Source organism: Vespula vulgaris, chromosome 10 (genome assembly GCF_905475345.1).
Source record: "Vespula vulgaris chromosome 10, iyVesVulg1.1, whole genome shotgun sequence".
In the NCBI taxonomy this organism is placed as follows: Eukaryota; Metazoa; Arthropoda; class Insecta; order Hymenoptera; family Vespidae; genus Vespula; species Vespula vulgaris.
Genome location: NC_066595.1, coordinates 2,053,934 through 2,080,083, shown reverse-complemented (window position 1 = coordinate 2,080,083; position 26,150 = coordinate 2,053,934). Strand labels below are relative to the sequence as shown.

Below are 26,150 nucleotides of genomic sequence, written 5' to 3'. Positions count from 1 at the left end.
GAGAATACACGTTTTTACGATCGCGCAGTTCTTGCGATTTACGATCGTACCGCCACGATAAGATTCGTGAGACGTGGCAACGTAACTGAACGATACGCTACGGCTCGTACAGAAACTCTCTCGCATGGAGAAGGAACGTGTTCGTTGGGAGTGTAAATTTAAAGAGATAACTTAGTAGGAAAACGAAAGGTGAGCAAAGAAGTGGTGGTAGAGTGGGGGGTAGAGGGGTGGAGTCTTCATCGGGAAGCACCGGTGGGGACTAGTCTAGGTCGAAAGTCTTCACAAGTTGGCCGGCTCGACTCACTACAGTTTTCGCTATGGCGTGTATAGGGTCGAGTCGGCTCTGTGCTCGTGCGGAAAAACTGTGCCAGTTCGGACATTTCTCTCAAATACGAAAGAAACTTTCGACGACGTTTACCAAGTCACGAGTGGAGATCGAACGAGTCATAGGTCCGACGGTGAAACAATGTCAAGTAAGTCGTACTCTCATTCGCTTTCTTTTTATATCGTTTCTTACGAAGCCTTTACGAATAAAATGTGTTTCGTGTAGCATGGATGATATTAATCGATAATAATTTCGAAAGTTCTTCGTGTTAATACGTTTTCTTTATCGTTTAAGTATACCTTTCGATCGTAATTTACGATTGGAAAACATAATTCGATCGCTTTCATTCAGCTTTCTCGAGATTTCGTACGTCATTTGGACATAACCTAAACCGGTGTGAACTATTTAATTAAACTAAGGCGCGCGCATTATCCGTCTCATATTTCCGTCGGTCTGAAATCTAATTGACTTTGATTTTACATAAGGACAGGAGAATCAACGAAACTTGAAAGTTCTTTTAAGAGAAAGTCATTGAAAAGTCATTGGAATCTTGAGAGATTACGTAAAACCTTCTCGGTTGCGAAGATCGCCAAAGCAATCGTTGCCATTATTATCCTTTAGTTTGTTAAAACTTATATAAGATGGACAGCGCCGAATTTACCTACATAGATATATATTTTTATTAAAAATGATCATTTTCTTATCGAATAAAAATTTTGCGTTGATTTTGATGTTATATCAGTTGTTAGTCTTTCGTCGACAATGTTTCGAATCTAAAAGAAAATTTTCATTCGTTTGTTTCCGAGCTGTTCAGAAAACGAACGGATGAATTTTGCGCTCTTCTGCGCCTTCTGTCGGAACAGCTGTTTGTAGCAGACGACATGCGACGCGTGCGACAACGTGATTCTAACTCTCGTCTCGTAATGAACATTCAAAATAAGAATTTTCTCCGTTCGTTTCTAAAAAGGAAAAGATAAATACGTGAAAAAAAAAATAACGATTGTTTAACACATAAAATCCATCCTTTTTTGTAGTTATTTTACGTTTAATTTTATCCCGGGGATTGAAGTACTCACTTGACTAAAAGAGCGATGCTTATACGATCGACGCATGCGCACTCGACTCGTTTTAACTTTCGAATTCAAAACGTCGTATGGCGCGACGTAGTAGGATAGAAATCATACGCATATCAATATATTACGAAGTAAGAAATATTATTAATGTCGTAATAGGTTGACAAGATATATTTCTTGCCTAATCAATTTTTATCTAATTTGATATCTTTATCGAAATCGGAAGTACTCGTGTTCGATCATTAAACAGGAGTGTTTTATTTTTAGAGAAGAAAACGAGAATTTGTAGATTATAATATATATAAAAATTTTTTAATTCAAAGAAAGAGAGAAGTATATCGAGGAAATAAGTAGGTATATTTTAGAAAATAGATTTCGTCGATGACGGTTACGTTGAGTTTCGAATGTTAAATATGCTGTGAAACTTTCTCGTACAAAAGTCGAAAGAGTTGGATTTTGAAATTCTTCGAATGACTTAAATGGCACGCCTTGCTTAGCCATAGATTGGACGACTTGCTTATTCGTATTGCGCAAGCTTTGGGTAAACATTCCCTTTGCTAGAATCTAGAAATATTCTTTGAGTTTATAACGTTAGCCTCGTAATGGTAAATATTATCCAATTGGCGAATGGGAACCGGTTGTAAAGATGAGAACGAAATTTTCGAGATCTTTCTCGTAAAGTAGGTTAGCCGATTATTTATGAGAAATCTTCGTGAGACGATAAAAATGATTCGACTTTTTTGACATATATGAAATAAATGTTTTTCTTATCTTTTTTTATTGTTTCCACATACACTGTCTTACGTTTTTCTTACAAAAACACCAACTTTTTTGTTCAATCATAAGATATCTGAGTACGTAAATTATAAAATATCGTTTGAATCGACTTTAATTATTACTTTATGTGGATAGGAAAATCGAGTCGATCTTATTGCCTTAGGGGCCTATCTCTTTTTTCTTGTTTATTTTTTATTTCTATTTCATCTAGTCGATTTGAATTCTTTTATCTTGTGCAATATTCATTCTAAATAGAGAGATAGATACAGAGGGTGAGAGGGAGAGAGAGAGAGAGAGAGAGAGAGAGAGAGAGAGAGAGAGAGAGAGAGAGAGAGAGAGAGAGAGAGAGAGAGAGAGAGAGAGAGAGGAAATTCTAAAGGTAAATGTTTTATAATCGTTGCGAGTATATATAGTTATTACAAAATAATGATTGATCTGTCCAGTTTTTTTTTTTATTAATGTATGGTTTTACAATTAATATATAGTCTTATTAACATTTTTATTATCGTTAATGATACATTGTTAAGTACATTAACGTACAGTCGGTCATAATTTTTTATGCAAAAAAAAAAAAAAGAGAGAAAAAAAAGAAAAAAAATCATAAATCTTTGTATATTTCAAAGAAAGAAAAAAATAAAAACTTTTTTTATTACGAAATTCCACAAAATGTGAATTATATGTATTTTAATTTATTATTGCTTAATAGGTTAGCTAATTCCTCTTTGATCTAATGACACATAAAATTTCTATAAGTACCAAAGGATAGTACAAGATAATTGCTATCGCCTTAGTTTGTTCGCATGGAATGTAATATAATATTCATACACGTGTTATGTTACGCTATAATAACTTTCATTACAAGTATCGAGCGAAATGAAAATTTCAATTGATATAATAAGTATTCCTTCATATTGTCCTCATTTTATTTTCCAATTGGTATGGATTGATTTTTAAAATTTAAATCAAAAATGAAATTAGTTATAATGAGGATCCTTTGAAATAATTTCGATTCGAAACGATTTCTGGTTTCAAAGTGATAATATTTCGAAGGAATTAAAAAATGTATAAAAAGATGCGTATAAAAAAAAAAAAAGAAAAAAGACGCAAGTATAATGCAGATTTTGTCTATTCTATGTACCACATTTTTATTATTATTTGGTTTATACAAATCGAAAATTATATATATATATATATATGCAGATCAAATAATTTATGTAATAAATACTTTATTAAAAAATGTCGTCATGTAAGACTTGATGAGCGATTTCGTCGATCTAATCTTCATAAACCTATACCAAAGAAGAAGGATCATCTAAACTGATCGATTCATGACAAGGTTATTAATCGATCGATTTATTTTTTTGATTGATCATAAGACACTCGAAATATTTTTTTTTTAATATACTTTTTCTCTCTCTCTTTCTCTTTTTCTCTCTCTCATTTTTTTTCTTTTTATTTTGAGTGCATGAATTTCACGTTTATTTCAATAATAATATTAGATCATTAGTAAATAGAAATGTAGAAGAAGTAATTGTAATTTATGGCAAATATTAACACATTCGTACGACTTCTTCATTCACGGAGTAACAGATGAATCATTCATTGTCGCGAGTGCGTCAATTGAACGTTACCTGCATGAATGAACGGAGAACTCACGGAATCTACGTCGATATGTGAATAGATTGGATTTTATTTCTATAGATATTTCACACGCGTAACATCGGGATGAAACAACATAACGAAACGTGAGATAACTGTCTTTTATTCTTTATTATTATTTTTTTTTTGTTCCGTCATGTATCTCTTTTAAGAATTTTTAATATTTAAAGACGGTGGTATTCTAAAGATAAAACATAATCACTTTATAAATAGACATTTGATTTTTTTTATAAGATAAATTTGAAGAGATACGTAAATCCTTAAAAAAATAATTAATGATAAATAATTTATATCTATCAAACATCTATATATGAACTTCGGTAATATCAAAATTAAAAATAAATATTATAAGAAATTAATAATAATAATAATAATAATAATAATAATAATAAAAAATGTTAGTTAATAATGATGATTATAATAATAAAAATAGAAAAGAACAAATAAAGTGTGGATAAATATATCTAATAATCGGAGTAAATTTTTTTTTCTTTTTTTTTCCCCCCTTAAAATCTGAATATAAAATTTCTTTATCCTTTTTTCTTTATCCCCTATCTATCTATTAAGTTTCTCTCTCTCTCTCTCTCTCTCTCTCTCTCTCTCTCTCTCTCTCTTTCTCTTTCTCTTTCTCCCTCTCTGGTTTTCTTACGAATAAATTTTCAAATTAACTCGTCTAATTTCTTACGTCGGGCTTTCCCTCTTGTTTCTTCCGCATTTTTTCCAATGCAAATAAATGCGCGTAGACTCTGCTTGGTAATCGACCCGTACATATATATCGAAGGAGACGTCGCAGCATGCATATTTTATTGTAATACAAATAATTCTTCTTATTCCCATTGTCAATCTTGTCACGAAAATTCTTAGAGATTCGTCGCGAAACTCCAAGGATCTTTTTCCTTCTCTTCTTTTTCCTCGAGAAATCCCCGATCTTCGAGTTAATTCGTAAATCCTTAATGAGGATCTATCCTGATAACGACTTTATTACAATATCGTTGATATTAATTTCGTAAAGTAATTCCTCTTCATGATCTTTGACATAAATGGATGTGATTAATAAAATGATGTCATAAATATAACCGTTCATAAAAATATGCATATCTTATATTTAATTTCACGAAACATTAAGTAAGTTTTATTAATTGAACGATTAGTAATTAAACAGAATTTTAAGGTAGATTCAAAAGAAGAAAAATTATGTAAAAAGAGATAAATAAAATTATCGACACAACAGAATATAATTAATCAAATGATATCATAAATAATTAACTGTTGAAGTAAGAATGAATATTTTATTTATTTAATCTTATATATTTAGGAAGGATGTAGTAATTCTATTAATCAGGATTGAATAATATTTTCTCATCGATTGAAAAGAAGCGAAAATGATGGAAATAAATTTTATATAATTTTAAATAAATGAGAAGATTTAAAAAATTATATTTCATTGGTAGCGGTCAAACAAAATGGTCAGTTTCACCTGGTGGACGAGAATGACGTCTAGAGTGCCCTCGATACCCAAATGTGAATCGTAGTAAAAGTTGAACGCGATTATATCGCTCTCTTTGTATGTCTGTACATTTTTTTCTCATGTGTATGCGTTAGTAAGTATGTATGTACATATATATGGTAGGTATGTACATATACCATTACGTGCTGGCCGACCAAATGGTTCATCGTTTTCTTTATGCCAACATTTTTCTTTTGTATACTTTGAGTTTCTGTTTGCTACTAGCCCTCCTTATATCGTTTCATCTAATTATATAATGTCCTTTTTCTTTTTTACACTCATCGTTAGAGTTATATTGATAATTAGTTAAGATCCCTTCGACGTAAGGCATTTAATTAATTTTTAACAGGGCTCCATCTGCGACTCGACCAGCTTTCTATTTTATTTTCTCGTGAAGGAGAAAGAAAGAAGAAAATAAAATCGACACGCGTCAAGGTCATTCGAATTAACGTAATGATAATAATACTTATTTCAGCACTCCACTTTCTTACACCGAAACGTCGGAGATATACGAGTTAAATACGTGTTCATCGTTTTCTCTTTCTCTTTGACTACTTTTTTCAATATTTTTTCAAAATTCACACATATGAGTATATATATATATATATTCTTTTCTATTATTTATATGCATTAAAATTCTCAATGCGAGAATTTTTCTTGTTTTCTCTCCCACGTATTTTAAGAATAAAGAAACTATATACATACATACATACATACATACATACATATACATATATATATATATATATATATATATATATATATATCTGTCGAAAGATGGAGTGAAAGTTTGATTAGTCCCCATGACAGACAACCGATTGGGCAGCGTTAAATAATTCTGAACGTGAGACATTCATTCCGGCTTCTCTCGATGTTACATAAAATCACCTTATAATGCTGCAACTTTTACGCAACGTCGAAATTTGATAAAGGATCTCTTTCTCTTTTTTCTTCAAACAAAAAAAAAAGAAAAAAAAATATAATGATGATGATGATAATAGCAAGAAACAAAAATGGGAAAAAGAAAAAAGAAAGGAATTATCGTTTACGAAGAAAATAAAGAAATTCTTAGAAAATATTTTCATTAATAAATTTTTAGGAAAATGTGAAAACCGCTTTCACCTTGAGTTGTTAAGTCGAAGCGTATAGAATTTTTATTCGGACCGAACAAAATTCAATCGTGTTTCACAATTCGATTTACAAGGGTAGGAGAGTTTAAAGCCGGCCGAGGACAGATGTTTCGTTTCGATCGTAAATAATTTCGACGCATTTTACCTTTTATTTTGACCTTATATTTGTCCTTTATATTAAATTTATTTCTCGTTCTTGATTTTTCTGAAGGTTATTATTTTTAATCATAACGATTATTTATTTATTTAATGCGAACAAAATTTTTCAAGAATTCGTCCATCGTTGATAATGATTATCGATTTTCAAAGGATTTATTGATATACATATATATGATTTTCTCTTTAAAATCTTTCAAGTAGGTCTATTTTCTGCGTACGTATAATCGAGTTTACAATTCAGGAGATATTTTATTGGTCAAAAGGAGAGAAAGATCATTGAATCTCTCTTCGAATTCCTTTCGAATCGACGATGCCGTTTATCTCTCTCTCTCTCTTTCTCTCGTTTCCCTCTTTATTCAGTTACAAACTTTCTTCGACGTTGTTTGGTGATTTCCCCACTCCTCGATGTTTCTTTTATCCCTTCCACTGTTCTCTTTTATCTCTCTCTTTTATTTCTTTCTTTTCCTATTAGAGAACATCTCTATGATCTTTAATTTATATTTGAAGGTCGACAACCTTTTTGCTCTTGCCACGTGGAAATACACATACATGAAAAGAATATTTACGAAATGATTCCGAGGTCAATGTTATTTTCATCTATCGTATAGTTAAATGATTATGTTTACTTCCTTTTCATTTGGTTAGACGTAAATGTGCCGTTTGAATCGTATCATTTTTAGCTTGGTTATTTAAGATAGAAAATAAAATTAAAATTCATTTTCAGAGAATTTGCGTAGTTATTTATTTTATTATCAATAAAATAGCTAACATAGCATATTCATATTTATCGATAAGGGAATATTTTTACATGATTGTTAAAAAATAATATCAAAAATATAATATAAAAATATAATATATATAAAGAAAAACAGTACTAAGAAATAATATCGTCATTATTAATTTTATTTATCAGTTTCTAACAAAATATTCCGTACGTCGTATTTATTTGAAAGATACATTTCGTGATATATCAATAATACATTATTGATACTATTATTAATAGGTTATTATCTATTATTATCTATTATCTATTATTGAAGTCATATTATCCTATTTTCGACTAACTTATCAAAAATATATTTGCGATGTATTTTATAGATTAGCTTTCATAAAGAAATAAAATAGTTCATAAGAAAAGTTCATAAGAAAAATATAGAAAAATCATAAGAAATAAAATAGAAAAGAGATAAGATTTATCATTTAGTCATTCTTTTTCGTTTTTTATCGAGCTTTATATAAAACGCTAATTGACTTTTTAAAAACTTGAGAAAAAACATTTTATCTTCATATATTATTGCTGCGATAAATAATTTTTTTCAAGGGAAGAAAATTTATTTCTTTGCTTTGTTTGATGACTATAGATAGATACTTTGATAAGAGGAATGAGATGAAGAAGATAAAAAAGTTATTTTATTCTTCTTACTCTATTATTTTTTTTAAACGAAATTCGATGTATAAACAAGATTTGAAGATTCGAGAACAAAATTTGTCCTTCGACGAACTAGACGGAGAAGATGAAGGTAAATGCGAAGGCGAATGCACCGGCGGTGCATCGACTCGGATTATTCGTGAGAGAGCGACCTTGATTCGTCGAAACGTTCCGCTCGTTAAAGGTGAGCGAGTGAGCGAATGAACGAACGAAGGTACCATACGAACGATTCTAAAATGTGGGTCGTTTAGAGTATACGGAGAAAGTGTATTTTCCCTCTCCGTATCTCTTGACATTCGATATCGTCCGTCGAGGAACGAGAACTCCTTTTTCTTCGATAAGATCTTTGTTCATCTTCGTCTTGATCCTTGCTAATCAAAATTTAAACTTTTCTCTTTTTTTGCTGTATTTTTTTTTTAAATCATTTCATTTACTTATTTATTTATTTATTTATTTATTTATATTGTATATTGATAACAAAAAAATATGAACACACGCATATATGTGTGTGTCTGTGTCAAATAAGAAATAAAATATATAATAGAGATTATATTTTATAGATAATATGTAATTATTATTTGTGATTTGTTTTATATATATATATATATATGTGTGTGTGTGTGTGTATAATAATATTTTTAATTGAAATTATTGATATTAAAATCAAATATAAAAGAAATCAGTAAAAGTACAATTCGCGTACGATCATATATTTTTTGTGAAATGAACAAATGGTTCATTATTTTAAATAAATTTTATGTGCACAGATATGCAAGGTGTCACTGAAATTATTTTTCAATTTTATTCAATTTTATTTCGAGGACGACGTCTGGATATAGTATTCGAGAATACGTCACTTTTTATTTGTTCTATCAAGTCGCTAATTACATGACGTAGAGGAAAGAAAAGAAAGAAAGCTAATATTCAAAGAACAATTTGTTTTTATAGCTTCAAGAACATATCGTCAAAGTGTGATATTTTTTTTTTAACTATACAAATATGTAAACGTAGGTGTTCATACATATATATATATATATATATTTAATGTATATAAAATGTATATAAAATGTCGTAAAGAGAATGAATAGTTTATAAGATTTTACTTTAATATTCTTCTTTCTTTTTTCTTCTTTTTATTTTGTTTTTTATTCGTATAATCATCATCAAGCTTCGTTTTTATTATCGAATTAGTAATTGTATATAATGATGATCGTGGTTTTGCGTTGGTATTATACTTAGAGACGAGTTAATGACGGTTCTGAGAGTGTATTTTAATTTGCGGTTTACCATACTCTTATTCGTGGGATGTAGTTTCGATTGTTCCAACAGATCGAGATTAGAATAAATTGACGTAAGGATGATATTCTTGAGGAATTTACGACGTATTAAGTTTATTTTCAAATTCTATTATATTTCATTTCAATAGATCTAGGAAAAAAAAAGGAAGGGAAAGAGAAAGAAAAAAAAAAGAAAAGAAGAAGAAAAAGAATAAGGAATATATATTCGCCGTCATTATTATTCATCCTAATTTATAATACAAAAGAAACATGATCGATCGTTTTCCCATTGATTTCCTCGTCTCATGTCTATATAGCAACTAAATAATTTAGATCGACGAGTGAAAGTTATCCTCCTCCCTTGGAATGCTTTATTAAAAGAGAAAACCTTTTGGCTCGGAAGAGTTGTGTAGATGGCTACATGTGCATCTATGTACTTACGTACATACATACATACATACATACATACGTACGTATGTATATATCTATCTATTTATGTATCATATGCATATATAATTTCGATTAGAAACGTACAAATGATTTTTTCTTCTTCAATTTGCACCTACGTACATACATACATTCGTACATACATACATTCATTTGTACTTATTTATCGTATGTATATCCACATAATTTGATTCTAATATTTTTTTTATTTTTTATTTATTTATTTATTTATTTATTTATTTATTTATTTCTATTTATTCTATTCTATTTATTATCTTTTCACTTTGTAATATTATGCTCGTTCTCGAATAAAAAATCGATAGGGATATCTTCGATTATTCTTCGATATTCTTACTTTGTTGATTCAAAGGCGCGACTTTTAAAGACTGTCTTGCGACAGAACTGCTATAAGAAGGCACGCGATCTTACGACATACCTGCCAACTCGCGATCAGAAGTACGTATACATGTATATGTACCATATATATATATATATATATATATATATATATATATATATATATATATATATATATATACCATACGTAAATACGTTCTACTTTATCCCATCAATTCACATAATAATCTCATTAAAGTTTTTTCAAGGCAAGGGATTTTACAAGCAAATTTTCTGTCGAAGAGATAAACAGAAAGAGTAAGAAGAAAAGATTTTATCTTTTTTTCTTTCCTTTGTTTTTTTTTTTTTTAAATTCACCTCTCTTTTATACATTTTTTATGTCCTTCTTTTTAAAATTATTTTATTTCATTTTATTTCATTTTTATTACTTCAATCATTCATTTTAATCGGATTCGTTTTAATCGGATATTCATCGGTCAAATTATTATTCTCCGACGAAAAAGATTATATGTTTTTGTCTGTTTTAGATCGTAATAAATAATATAAATAATTAACAATGATTAACATACAGAAGGAATCAGATATAAAAGAAAAAACAAATAATATCGTCTTAAAATCATGTATATGATGCTAGTTTCTCTTTCATTATCATTGCAAATTGATATTCGTGAAGATGGGTGCATTAATTTCGAATTTCGTTTAATGGAATTCGTAAAAAAAAAAAGAAATAATACGATAATATATTTTTTGAGATGACTTTTTTACCGTAATATATTAATGATATTAATTCTTGCGACACAACGGAGCAGGGTCGAGGTTTTAGAGTTATAAAATTTTTATTTCTTTTTCTTTTTTTTTTCTTTTCTTTTTTCTTTCGTTTTTCTTTCTTCATCATAAAACCGGCTGTGCCGGAGTAAATCTAGTTCACAGTTATTACAACGAATTAATTTAATATTTATAGAAGGGGACCGGACGTTATATAGAATGTCTGTGTTTATGGTTGTTGCTGGAGTAATATTCGCTTGAGTTTATTCCTTCATCTTTATTTCCATTGTCCTTTCGTTTACGATCTTTTATATTTTATTTTATGTCTTAATAATAGAAAGAGAGAGAGAGAGAGAGAAAGAGAGAGAGAGAGAGAGAGAGAGAGAGAGAGAGAGAGAGAGAGAGAGAGAGAGAGAGAGAGAGTGAGTGATAACAAATTGTGAATAAACATTAATATAAGTAGAAGTAGAAATAGTATTAGTAGTGATAGTAATAATAGAAATAAATTAGTAGTGGTAGTCATAGTAGTAGTAGTAGTAGTTAATTGTCAAGTAAACATTACGTTATTCGTTGCGTCCGCACCACGAGCAGATTCCATAAATATAATTTAATATTCTATCAGTAAATTTTCTTCGTTCGTCCATTTTCTTTACTCTTCCTTTCTCTTTTTTATCGTCTTTCGAAAAAATTCGTAATCACAAAGAAGAGTGATAAGAATGAAAAAATGTCTTATTATACGCATGGATTTTAAAATTGTTTTCACTTGAAATATTTTATTCTTTATGTATCATATCGATCAATTATTAGTATTCTTCTATTGCAAACGATCGTACGTGTTTTTTTACGGAATATTAAATCAATGTGTAATAATATATACACATACATATAATCGTGTTTATATATTATAATTGATATATAATATATATATTAATATTAATATATAAGATATAAATGGTATAATAATAATTATTATTGTTATAGTGATTATAATAATAGAGTTGGAAGAAAAGAAAATAAAGAGAATTAGACGTGATTAGAAATAGAAATTAAATGAATATGGAAATAAGTGAAAATAAATTCCAATCGTAATGTCACCAACCGGAATCATCTTCCGTCACAAATACACACGCACAAACACATTTATATACAACATAGAAAAATATTAAATACAAGAATCAATATAAATAGAAATATAGAAGGGAGTACAGCGATACCGAAGACCTGCAATATGATTAAAAAATTTTTCTCTAAAAAACTTACTCATTTCAATAGACCTATATTCTACTTGACTAACAAGTTGGTAAGTATAGAAAAAAACTAGGGTTTAAAAAAACTAGAAGAAATAATAGTAATAAAAATAATAAAAATAAAAATAAAAATAAAATAATAATAATAATACAGCAATTAATAGTTCAATGTAATACGGTATATATTTCTTTATATTCTTCGTTTTTAAAATTTAACGATCATAAATACCCATGTTGAACAATCATACATCTATATATTTTTCTTCATTTTGTTTCATTATTTCTTCGTTCACAGTATAATCGTGGTTGCATGCATATCTACATAAAAAAAAGGGGAAAAAATAAGAACAAAAAAGAAAAAAAAAAGAATACAATAACAAAAAAGAAAAGATAGCTATGCGTTTATGTAGAATCGTTTTTATAAATTTTCTACCATGTTATAAGACATTGAGTGTGCATTTACGTACTTTTGCACACTTTTCTTCGACTGGCCTTGGCTTTCTCATTATTCGTTAGAAAGGGTTACAGTGGGTGAAAATAAAAGTAAGATATATACTGAACTTGTCTTATCGCTTTGCCAGAACTGGTTAGTTGGTGATGTAGTAAGTCGTCATGAAAATTGTAAGACATGCATGGGAACACATCAAAGACGGTCATTGCTCAATGTTCTGTGACCTTCTGTATCTGCGTATGTTTGCATATAAACACACACATACACACGTGCGTGCGCGTAAATACATATTATACGCGCATACGTACGATAAAATTTTAACATCCTCTGGAAATGGAGTCTCAACGATTTCGAATTTGTTATCGTAAAAATTTCGATAGTTATGGTAGTTTATATTCGATATGAATTATACAATATAATATACATATATATATATATATATAAATATATAATGTTTCAATCATACATTTGATTGTAGTAATTTTATAGAAGGCCGATTAACATACTATTTCATGTTTCGAACGTTTTTCCTTGTTTCTTTCTATTTCATCTTTTTTTCTCTCTTCGTTTTTTTTTTTCATTTTTTTATCCTTCTTTCTTTTCTTTCCTTTCTTTTCTTATTCTTCATTTTTTTTTTTTTTTTTACGAAGAGATTACAGAAACATAAAAGATAGAAATAGAAGGAAGCATGTATAATTTGAACGAGGAATCGTATGTATGTAAATAAGATAAAGTAAGAAAAAATATGGTTGGAAAATTGTTGTTAAGCCTTGAGAGTGTCTAACTCTTCTGAAACATTGACATTTAAAATTATCTCTAACGAGTCCGGTGCGTGCACTTGCAAAGAAACAGCCGCCACGTATAAACTTTGTTAAAATAATTTACAAAGATCGATCGTTACTCCGTTCACGCGCCGTTACGTTTACCATATAGACGCGCACCTTTGTCTTACTCTTCATCTTCTTCGTCGTGGCCTCGATTAATCCTGTAGGCAAAAGATACCAACTTGTGAAACCATCTCTCTCTTTCTTTTTCTCTCTCTCTCTCTATCTCTCCCTCTCTTTTTTCTCTCTTTCTTTCTATCGAGTTGGTTGCCATTTACATTTACCATATCCCATAATTAGGCGTGTCTAATCTTTCGAATTCTATCTCTCTCTCTCTCTCTCTATTTCTATTTCTATCTCTATTTATCTCTGTTTATCTCTGTTTCATACATAGAAGAAGAATGTATCTCTCTATCTCTCTATCTCTCTTTTTCCATTTATTGCTATTGATAGAAGAATACATCTCCCAATCTATCTTTCTTTTTCTATTTACTGTTATTACTAGAAGAATACATTTGTATGTAAGTATACGATATGTACATGTGTGTGTTTATATGTTTATATACGCGAAGTGAACGTCGTTGAGAAATTGTTGGACAATCAGAAGCAAGTTTCGTGATGACGAGAGAAAAACAGTATTGATCGTGTAGCGTGTTTGTAGTATCGAAGTAGCGCGTGCTGAAAGAATGTAATCGCTCCTTATTTTTATTGCAATGAAACTTCTTGCCAAGTTATAGATTATGTAAGTATTTCTTTGAAAGCGATCAAATAGTTCTCTCTCGAAAGAAAGATATTCTTCCTTTCTCTTTTTCGCTCTCTTTCGCTCTCTTTTTCTCTCTTTCTCTTACTCTCTATTTTTCTGTCTTATTTCGTTATTTAATAACGAACAAGGAAGTATAACGTAAAGAATTTATATCAATTATTATGTGGATAGAAAAAGAAAAAATGGGGGAAATACAATTTGATATTAGAAGTCATTAAACCGGATGAAAATATATTTTTTTTTTGAAAGGGACAGAGATAAAATCGACAATTGCATAATGAATTTTGTAATTGTCGTTATTGACAAAAGTGATTTCTATCCTTTCTCTTTGGTTCTTCTTTAGATTGTTGATAATCTGGTATTAATTATAAAGAAATATGTATATGTGTAGATGATACATCGATGAAAAATTCTATGATGATAGCTACGTAAATAGAAATATGTCGTTAATAACTAATAATTGTTTAGAAATAATGATTGAAGTTGAATGCAATTGTACGAGTGGTAAAACTCCGTAATAAGGCGAACGCGTGTTGCAAGAATGATAAGTAGTAAATGTTGGCATACGATCAGACTGAACGCAGTAGTAAATGACGTGTTACGAGCAGGCATTCGTTTCCTGAATTGATTAAAAAAATAAATAATATTAAAAACAATTAGATACTTTGAGAGAGAGAGAGAGAGAGAGAGAGAGAGAGAGAGAATCGTTGGAGAGAATCAATAATATCTCGTGTATTAGATTTAGAATTAGAAGGTATTTCTAACGTAATTGCATTATATAAGAAGTTATAAAAAAATTCTAACATCTGTCTATGTGTGTATGATGTATGATGTATGTACGTACACGTGTATCTATAGTAGTAATAAAACAAATTAAAAAAGAAAAAGAATAGAAAGAAAAGATTAAATACGTGACTCTTGCTTTTTCCTATTTATAAGGATTAACTAAAATGATAGGAATGATTAGATATCGAAGGAGAAAACAAAGAAAGCCAAATAGTGAAATGTTGAAACTTAAAACTATTCCTTTCACGGTAGTGTTTCTTGTTTTCTATTGAGAATACCACACACAACATAAATAATTTATTGATTGAATATATAACACATATAACGCATATATATTTCTTATATATACGTATAATATAATAATATATTACAAGAATATAATAAACAAAATGTAAACATATATTTTATATTTTATATTATCAAATAATATATTGAAACGAATATTTTTATATCTTTTACAGAACAAAAAGACAACGGCATCATGCAGGATAGGCATCGCGAGAGCGATGAGTTCAATACAAACTATTCAGCCCGGATCCTTGCCCGATTACCAAGTCGACCCTTACCGTCTCGTAGAAGACGACCTTAAACTCGTATACGATGGAATACGATTGGTAAGCAATCCTTTCACTTCTACTTATATTTCTACTTCGTCTTCGTCTACTTTTCTTCTATTTTTATAATTCTCTGAATGATGAAAAATTATCATGCATTATTATCTCGTTATAATAATCATTATTCTTCGATAATTATTATTCTCGTTTATGATAATAGTTATTTTTTTTTCGATAATTTCCTCTCCTCATTTATCTATCTATTTTTTTAAATGATCTATAGCATTGAAGCTAAATTTAAGTTATCATTAAATTTATAATTATCATTTTATTTATGATTACGAAAGAGAGAGAGAGAGAGAGAAAGAGGGGAAGGGAAGGAAAGAACGTCGAATTAAAAAAGATAAAAATATCCTGATAAATGAACTACGAACTATGCTCAATAAACGATCTCATTGACTTGTATATTTCAAAATTAATAATAAAAAGAAAAAAAAAGTATAGAAGAAAAAGTATAAAAAATGTATTAATATTAAGTAGATCTAATTAATGATCTATGATAATAGTCCGTTTAAAGTAATGAGATATAAAATGGAACATTGACGCTGTAATAGAGTAACACTAAAAAACGATGAGTTGGAAGAGATAAAGAGAGAGAGAGAAAGAGAGAGACGGACAATCACAGCAAGCCAACCAATGATCGATCGATCGATCGATCGATGCTTATCTTTGGGTTCACTCATCGATTCTTTTAAGGATCGCAAAGAGAACCGGAAGGGAGATTCCTTCTAAAGTAATCGTCGTCGGTATCGTTCGAAAGCCATAAATTTCGTCGTGACGATAGTCATTGTTAATCGTATACGGGTGGGTCGGTGTCGTGTCTAAAGATAAAAGTTTTTACATCTCGCATGGATGGATGGATCGACCAAGGAAATAAATATTTATGATTATGACGAACCCATCGTTTTAACGATATGGAATAAAGTAACTATTACAATTATATTATACATAGAGGTGCTTTTTCTCAAGAGAATTAATCCATGATTCGTGTCGAACCGAAAGCGAGCGAAAGCCAGCAAGCAGCAGCTCGGTTTCACGGCTTCACGGTCTGCATATGACCGAGACTTTTACTTGTTAAACGAGCATACACGTATCTAGTATCTCTACACGTAGGTATGTGGTACCACATAGGTAAGTACTTACGTGAAAAACTGCTTAGAAAGCTCAACATTTATATCGGGTGTTACATTAATGAGCTTTCTTATATTGCAAATCTTTTCTATATATAGCCATCCATGATCTATATATCTCAAAAATAAAATCAAAGCTTGTTGGGGTGAGTTTCTTTTTTTTTTATTTTTTTTTTATTTTTTTATCCTTTTCCTTTGTATTTCTTGTTGGTTTTTCATTTTTTTTCATTTTTTTTTTCATTTTTTTTTTTTTTCAACAGAATATACCGTATTTATTTTTATACATCGAAAACATCGTTTTTACCTTATCCGTAAATTTTTTCGGCAATCAGAAATATTGTAATTTTAAACGTATAAGACTATCTTATAATCAATTAAATCCAACATCGAATGTTATATGATACAAGTAGACGTAACATAGATGTTATGTCATTCAAGTATACATTACATTAAAAATAATCCACTTGGCACGTTAATGTGTGAAAAGTAAATTGTATGTATGTAAGTTGTTAAAGAGATAAAATAATCATTAAATTGTCGTAACGTCGGATCATTTGGTAACAAATTATTTATCGTCAATGTTGATCGGTATATTTTTGAATAATCGTTAATGACTCGTTAAAAGATCAAACATGAAATTACATTCTTACGTAGATGTTTTTACGTAAATTACATTTCTATTTATCCGTGTTTTGACGTAAGTTACATTTCTATTTATCCGTGTTTTTGCATTTATAATTTCGTGCTTCTCTTTTTTCGTATGTTTTTTCCTTTTTAAAAAGCATTTATTTTTGAAAGTTAAATTCGATAAATCGAACGTCATTTGAATTTCTCGATCTAACAACAGAAAAAAGATTGAAAACTGATTCTAATTTTTTGTGTACGAATAAATGTATAAATTCTTTCTCTCTGAATGTTTTGGAAAATCATAGCTTCCGTTCACGTGATCGTAAAAGACGAACGGAACATGTTTATGACGTAAGTTTACGAAACCCAGCGAATATACATATGTACGTTCCTTTCGACTTTTGGCCAAATTCCAAGACGAACTTTCATCCTGAACACAAATGGAATCTAAATTATCTAATGTGTATATCCTCCCCCTTCCATCGCCTCCCCTTTTATTTATTTATTTAATTTTTTTCTTGATTGGAGTGAATCGTAAAAGTAAGCTTAAATATGTCGAAAAGATTTTCATCGAATTATGTATATGTTTTATTATTTATAATATATAATATTCGTTTCTCAATGAAAATAAATCATTTCTGTTTTAGGAACTCAACGTGAATACGACACAAGACGAGTTAAGAAAGATAGCAACATATTATTTTGATGGAAAAGGAAAAGCGATACGACCGTTGCTTGTAATCCTTATGTCACGAGCCATTAATTATCATAAGGATGAAATAAAGTAAGTATCGATATTTTCTGTTATTCGATTTTTTTTTCTTCTTTATGATATCTAATTACTAAAATGTAATTATATTTTTTGTTTATATCTTGTATAATCTTAACATTGCATTTACACAATATGCATAAATCCTTTTCGTGTGTACACACGATTAGTATCGTATTCGAAAATATCGATATGAAATAAATTTTGAACGATCATTATTTTAACGACGTTAAAAATATTAGGATGAGAATTATGAAAGCGATATAACGGCAACGACGAAAAAAGATGGGTTAGAACATAGCGATGAATATAAACAAGAACGATTAGCGAATGGAAACTAGCGTAAAACGCGCGTTGCGTATTTATGTACATGCATAATGTACATTGTTCGTACTATTTAAACTGACATGACATATGAATTTTATAATAGCTGATATGACTTTATGTAGATTTTTTTTTCTTTTTTTTTATATATTTTTTTTTTTAATAGAATTAAATCGTGATACTTCCAAATCCAATCGATTATATTAGTTTATAATCAAGGTCGATGAATAAAAACTAAAGTAAAACGAGCATATTTATATACACGTGCAATGTATGTCATTCATATTATTTGAGAAAAATGACATGAGTTTTATAATAGCTGACATGACTTTGTGTAAAGATTTTTTTTGTTAATATGAGACTATAGTATATTATATTTACATACGTTTTAATTAAAATAATATGAAAAATTTTATATTTACACACATTTTAATTTCAATAATACAGAAAATTTTCGACATTTTTTTTTTTTTTTTTAATATAGTTAGATCGTGGTACTCCTAGATCCGATCGATTAGAATCAAGGAAGAAATGAAAGAAATAATCGGAAATACCAAGAGACACTGTTCTTTTTTTTCTTTGACGAAACTTTTAATTTTTTTTTATTTTACTTTTATTTATTATTTTCATTTTTATTTTATTTTATTTTATTTTATTTTATTTTATTTTATTTTATTTTATTTTTTTCAGCATCTTAACAAAATCGCAGCAAAAACTTGCAATGTATTCCGAAATGATCCATAATGCTTCCCTAATTCACGACGATGTAATCGATCAAGCCGATTATCGTCGAGGAAAACCATCCGTAAACGCTGTCTGGAGTCAAAAAAAGGTTAGATCAATTTCGTTTATTAATAAAACTCAATTTCGTTTTTATTAATAGAGAATATCAAATTATAATTTAAAATTCGATTTAATCAATTTTTATTTTGAATTAATCTTTCGAAAACGAGTTATATATTGACTGTCGATCTTATCAATTGATAAAAATAGCCACTTTCTCTCTCTCTCTCTCTTTCTCGTTCCTTCTTTTTCGTTCTCTCTTTATCATTCACTTACTTTGTCTTCGAAATAGCAAAGATGGAAGGAGGTTAATGCGATTCGTGACAATGGCTAGCTAGTAAACTTTCTTACACGTGGAACCGGAAGTAGTTGATTTTTTACGTCATCGAAAGGAAAATGACCCGTTATATAGTTGCTCAACGAATGCTATATCTATTCTTAGCTGAGTATTAACGAAATACAAACTTAATAATATTTTTAACGAAATTCAAAAGAAAACAAGAAAAAAGATACTCACTTTTTGCATTTCAATATCTCTCTTTTAGATTTTCGTTAGAAATAAATCTAATGGTTGATCGATAATAAATTAATGATCGAAAAATAAAATCGAGATCTGAATTAATCTAACTAAATTAATCGTTTTGTAATTCATTTTGTAGTGCGTAAAAAAATATTCGAAAGTGCTCGATTCTAATCGAATTAAACGAATCGACTAAATCGATAGGCACTATAAAATTCGACATGTTGTTTTTCTTTCTTTCTTTTTTTTTAATTATTTTTTTCTTTTTTTAATTTGTATATCTACAATACAACTGATTTACTCGTTGACGAGTATACTTGCAAGTGAAAGAAGAATACGATAGAGTCCGACATGAGAGAATTCGCTGTCGTTGTTCTCTAAATAAATTTCCTCGATATCGATCCTACATATATGTCATCGACACACACACACACATATTCTCGCGCATTGCAGGTGCGTTAAACTTAGGAACTTACGACATCGGCGCGTGTCTTCGCGTAGAGAGCGAAACTCATTGATTAGCAGTTTCTAATTGCATAGTATAGTCGTGATAGTATATAAGTAAGTAAGTACGTAAGTACATAAGCAAGTAAGTAACTAAGTCAGTAAGTAAGTAAGTAAGTAAGTAAGTACTTACATACTTGCTCTCTCGTAGCCATTTTTCCGCGCCTTCTTTGATTACAGCGCCATTGCAAAATGCGCGCGCATGTGCTTTAACGGCATTAAACTCACCGAGAGTTGCGGTTGCAAGGAAAAGTTTCTTGGATTGTTGGGCGCGGTTAAACCAGATCGTATTATTTTTATATCGATTTTTAAGACTCCTATCATCATATTATCTTTTTCTTTTCTTTCTTCAATAATTCCTGAATATGTAATAACATAGTCTTTGTATTTGAAAATTAATACCATTCGTTGTATGTAGGGTAGTTGGATCGACAACGATATTTTCATAGAATTTTTTCTGTCAGTTTCTATCAGGTGTCATTTAATTAATTTCATTGAAATAAATCAATAGGGAATGGTTTTGTTTATAAAATTACTTTTTTTAAAAGTTTATTTATTAGTACTAGTCGTCGCGTTTTTTTTTTTCTTTTTTAATATTAATCCTTACGTTATGAAGTTATCATTGGTGCGATATTAATATATTTCTATTGATTTATTCATTTATTTATTAAAACGATTTTATATAAGAATTGCTGTGAAAGTATATTTGTATATGTTTATAAATGTATAATAAAAATACATGGGATATATTAAAAGTAGAAAAAGATAATCTAGGAAAGCAAAATAGTTAAAGAATTTACTTACATATTTATTTATATTGTATATATGTATATATATATATATATATATATATATATATATATATATGTTGAAAATATAATGGATTCTTAAAGAAAATTCGAGCCGAATAATGATTTACTTGAATTTTATAACGAGGACAAAAGAGAGGATGAGAAATAATAATAATAACGATAATAATAAGGTACAGAAAGATAATGATGAAAGATAAATAAAAACTATTTCGAAAATAATCAAAGAAGAAGACAAAAGGTGGAGAATGAGGGAAGGTGCCCCGAATATATGCCTATAATAAACGTCTTAGGTATTACGTAACGGAGTTGTATTAACGAGACGCTAATCGAGAGAGTGTTGCTCAAGTACATGTATAATACTTATCGTTATGTTGCTCCAGGGCCGTCAAGGCCGTATTGCCGTGTCATCCTCGACTCAAGAAAAAGAGAAAGAGAGAAGAGACACGGACAAACGGATGGACGAACGGACGGATAGACAGACAGACAGACAGACAGACAGAGAAACGCGCAATTTGTAATTCTTTCTTGACGCGTGAAGAAAAAGTCGGCCGTATTCGTGCCAGAAATAAAACCCCATGAAAAAGTACGAAAGCAAGGAAACGTTTGTGTTCTGTTAACTAATTCGCTGATTATTACTGTCTCTTCTTCCTCTTTCTCTCTTTCTTTTTTTCTTTCTTTTTTTTCTTTCTCTCTTTCTCTCTCTCTCTCTCTCTTTTCGTTTTGACAAAACTCGTAATATCGAGCGAGTTGGAAAGTGAAATAAAGTAAAAATAGATATTGCATGTTTAGTATTAAAGATTACAGATCTATCATCTTTCGTAATTTGGTAAAACTAAATTAATGTAATTAATAATATTTCATTTTATTACATTGCCAAATTGAAATCTACCCTTCTTTATTTATTATTGTTAATGAGCGAAATAAAGAAATTAAAAATTATAACGAATGAATTATTTTTCCAAAGATCGATAAAAGTAAAGATAGATCGATACAGTTTTAACGTTAACGTTTTGCTAATAAATATCGAATTGTACGATGTATGAATAATCCAATGCTCGCTACTGAACTAGATGCAACACACATACGCGCACGCACGCATATATATATTTTTTATCTAAACTAAATTGATCTGACTGATTGCAATATCGATTATTACTAGCTTACGATATTATTCTTTTTTTACGAAAGCAATTTTACCCATGTAAAAAGTTTGTATTTCGTAATACATACACAAGCACATACATACATAAGATTCTTGATTTAAAGAAAGAAAGAAAGAAAGAAAGAAAGAAAAAGATAAAGAAGGACAGAGAGAAAGATAAAAGCGTGAAAAAAAGGCAGCTAGGTGATGCCGGATGTGAAACTCGAAATTACAACTCCTTACAAAGAATTGTCAACGCGATTTGAGACAACGAAACAACGTACCGTGACCTCTTCGATGCGTCGCTACTATGTTTTCTTTCGATCGTAAACCAAGTTCCCATCTTTGTATTCGCAACGATAAGAGATGAGACTTTCGCGGTTTTAACCGGCATTTTCGCTACGTGAATAACGTCTTCATTAACAATTTATGATTATCCGAACTGCAATCGACTATGCAACGTATATTCCTTCCTTCTTTTCTATCCATTGTATTTAAAAATAATGACTTTGTACGTGCATACGATAAAATCAAATAAACGAATAAGATGAATTTGTCGAAATCGTTACGATTTCCTTTTCTTTTTTTTTTTTTCATGAGAGCAACGAAATCGACACGGTAGAATAAAAAGAGAAAAAGAGAAAGAGAGAAAGAAAGAGAAAAAGTACTTAAATTTGTGAAACCTTCTAATTAGTAAAAAAGAAAAAAGATTGCCTCCTTATTTGTGGTAATTGGAAAGGATTTTCACACAGTTCGTAACGCTTTGGCTACGTGTGGGTCATTCCATATATTTATATTTTATATATATATATATATATAAATTATATATTTTCTATATGATCACGTGACTTCGGTAAAAAAGATCGGAACGTTAAATAAAATATCATCTCCGAGAGAAACAGACCGAGAAAGTGAGAATATTAAAAAATCGTACGATCTATAATGGTATAATTGAATTTCTAAGATATATTTCAGGTGTCACTGGCAGGTAACTACATTCTTGCGATTGCTACCGTACTACTATCACGTCTAAAAAACGATGAAGTTACTATTACGCTAGCTGAGGTAAATATTTAAGATACAATTTTTAAATAAACACGATTATCTTTCTCTAAGATCTTTGTAAATTTTAAACTCGGAAATTTTGTCTTCATATTTAGATAATATCGGATTTGGTCCAAGGTGAGTTCATGCAACTTGGTTCGAAGGAAACGGAGAACGAAAGATTTGCTCACTACCTCAATAAAACCTATCGAAAGACGGGCAGTCTTATCGCTAATTCACTCAAAGCGGTAAGTTCTAGATTGGGAGAATTATTTAAAAAAAAAAAAAAAAAAAAAGAAAAAAAAAAGAAAGGAAAAGAAGAAATGCAGTAAAAAGATTTCTCAATAATAAACTCGAACATAATGCTATATTTTTTTTTATCCGTAGACGGCGATAGTAGCTGAGGCGAACGATCAGATAATAGAATTAGCTTATCAGTACGGTCGAAATATTGGGCTTGCCTTTCAATTGGTCGACGATTTTCTAGATTTTGTTTCTTCATCGGCAATGATGGGAAAGCCAACAGCGACCGATTTGAAACTCGGCTTGGCCACTGCTCCTGTTCTCTTCGCTTGCGAGAAGGTAATGATAAATTATAAATGAACGAGTCGAGATAAAATATTTTTTTTTATTTTTTTATTTTTTTTTTTAATCCTCCATTGATTCGACACGTTGGACAGTTTTTTATTATCTGGATAAAAATTTTTTTTATACAAATTTTTTATTTATTTTATTTTATTTATTTATTTATTTTTTCTATTAAATGGACAAAAATCATTCTCATATAATTTTGATTTTTTTTTTTCTTCATTATTTTGCAGTATCCAGAACTCAATGCGATGATCATGCGTCGATTCCAAGAACCAAACGACGTCGAGAGAGCGTACAAATTGGTTCACGAATCTCACGGTCTTGATCAGACCAAATTCTTAGCGAAGAAACACTGTGCAGAAGCTGTCAAGTTGGTTCAATCGCTTGCCGAAAGCCCATATCAAAAAGCTCTGATATTTATTTCTGATTTTGTTATCAATCGTATTAAGTAGCATTGTTACAATCAAGGAATTGACGATAGTTAAAAAATGAAACGCGTGCTCATTGGTACTAGTTGATTATTGAAAAATGACATAATAGATACGAATCGAAGGATGTATTTTTTATCTACTCGATTGAAATAGAGCTTTAAGAAAAGTTTCATGTCACCGATGCCTGATAGAAAATAATGTTGTTGCACAATGAATCATCCATATACGGATTTGTTACAATACACGTATAATAGAATTTTAATATATTTGTTGACATTGAGAATATGATTAGGTATGATACGCATACAATGATGCCCGGTTCGTTAATTTCGAGGAGCTTATCTCATGATGTATCATAAAGTTTTTTAAAAATATTCTTTATTATCATATCGGATGTTGAAAGAAATCAATAACGCACCAACGAAATCATTTGATTATAAAAAAAATAAAGGAGAAAAAAAACAGAAAAAAGAAGGGGAAAGAAAAAGAAAAGGGAAAGAAAAATGCAAAAAAAAAAAATAAAAATAAAAAAAAAACAAAAGAAAAAGAAACAAAAAGAGATCTTAAATTTAATAATCAAAAACAGAAAGTTTATTCGAATATTAGAAACTTTTGTTCGTCGAATAGGATTATTTCTTTTTTTTTTTTTTTTTTCGAGTAAACGCACGGATATTGTGCATGGATTATCTTTCAACGTTATTCAAGTACATATATATATATATTTTTAAATTATTTTTAATTTTTAATTAAATACGATACATCGCATTTCTGTGTTTTTGAATTATCCGAAGTACAGTAATTGAATCAATCCCAGACCCGTTTGTAATGCGAAGTAAAGAGAAAAGTATATATTTGCTTTGTAGTACACGTAACATTTAACAGAATGAAGTAAAGGATAAAAATAGTTGTGATGCGTTAGCGACGGTGAACCTTCTTCAGAATTAAATTCACAATAATCGTATTATCAGCATTATATATGTGCGTGTATCAATTTCTCAGTTAAGTTAAAAAATTTATGGAAAAGAAAAGAAATAATTAAAACAAATTGAGAGGAAGGGATCCGTGTGTGCTAATACGTGTAGAAAGTACAATCTGCAATATAGCATGATACAGCGTGGAGAATATCTGCCAAAGAAAGCCTTCTGGTCTCTTAATTCTCTCACTTATTGATCAATAAGTGATTTGTCATAACAAGAAATACGAGTATTCTCCGTTATATATTCAATCTTTAAATATAAAATTTTTTTCATAAAGTTTCCCAATGTGATGATGTTGCCTTATTAAAGGCTAGATATTTTATTATTATTCGAAAAATAAATAAAAAAAGAAATGTTCATAATGTTGATCGTTATATCATAATTGAAAATATAGATTATATAAATATCTAATAACTTATATTTATAAAACAAATTAATGTATATAATAATTATAAGATAATATGCCCTATTGTAAACTAAATCTATCAATTCAAAATGAAAATATTTAATTAAGATTAAATCTAAATGTAGGATAACATTTATAATTCGAGTTATACAAGAAAAAAAAAAAGGAATAAAAATATAAAATTTTTCATCTTCTTTGGCATTTCATTCAACATTATTGACTACATACTTTGTTGATCATTGAACCTGTTGTAAAAAATTATTGGATAAAACTCGGTATTCTAATTGTTGTATCGGGGAACACTAAATCCATGTTGTACAATTTTTTTATTACAAATATATCGATATAATATAATATATACATATATCGTTTTTTTAAATGATACTTCAATTTCAAATAAAATGAACTACAATGTCAAACCTAATTTTAAATTATTCATACGTTCGATTAATTTGTAATAATTGAAACAATATTTAATCTTCACGTAGCATAACAAACTAA

General features: G+C 29.3%; 1 protein-coding gene across 2 annotated transcripts; it reads left to right on the top strand.

Moving 5' to 3' along the window:
* The first annotated feature begins 53 nt into the window (after positions 1–53).
* Positions 54–26,005, top strand: LOC127066849 (all trans-polyprenyl-diphosphate synthase PDSS1). Of its 2 annotated transcripts, none has more exons than XM_051001074.1 (8): positions 54–473; positions 15,438–15,590; positions 17,995–18,131; positions 19,131–19,272; positions 23,176–23,265; positions 23,361–23,492; positions 23,632–23,826; positions 24,066–26,005. In XM_051001074.1, exons 1-8 carry the CDS (start codon positions 318–320, stop codon positions 24,285–24,287), a joined length of 1,227 nt encoding a protein of 408 aa, XP_050857031.1. In that variant the 5' UTR covers positions 54–317; the 3' UTR covers positions 24,288–26,005. The 2 variants fall into 2 exon arrangements, with proteins under 2 accessions (XP_050857031.1, XP_050857032.1); XM_051001075.1 differs by lacking the exon at positions 54–473 and adding an exon at positions 14,066–14,169.
* Positions 26,006–26,150: the final 145 nt, after the last annotated feature.

What these genes read in the sequence shown, in the direction of transcription:
- LOC127066849 (XM_051001074.1), top strand. Translation starts at nt 318, where the DNA reads ATGGCGTGTATAGGGTCGAGTCGGCTCTGTGCTCGTGCGGAAAAACTG. An exon ending in TATCATAAGGATGAAATAAA is followed by an intron (nt 18,132 to 19,130) that starts GTAAGTATCGAT and finishes TATTTTTTTCAG; the next exon opens with CATCTTAACAAAATCGCAGC. An exon ending in TCGCTAATTCACTCAAAGCG is followed by an intron (nt 23,493 to 23,631) that starts GTAAGTTCTAGA and finishes TTTTATCCGTAG; the next exon opens with ACGGCGATAGTAGCTGAGGC.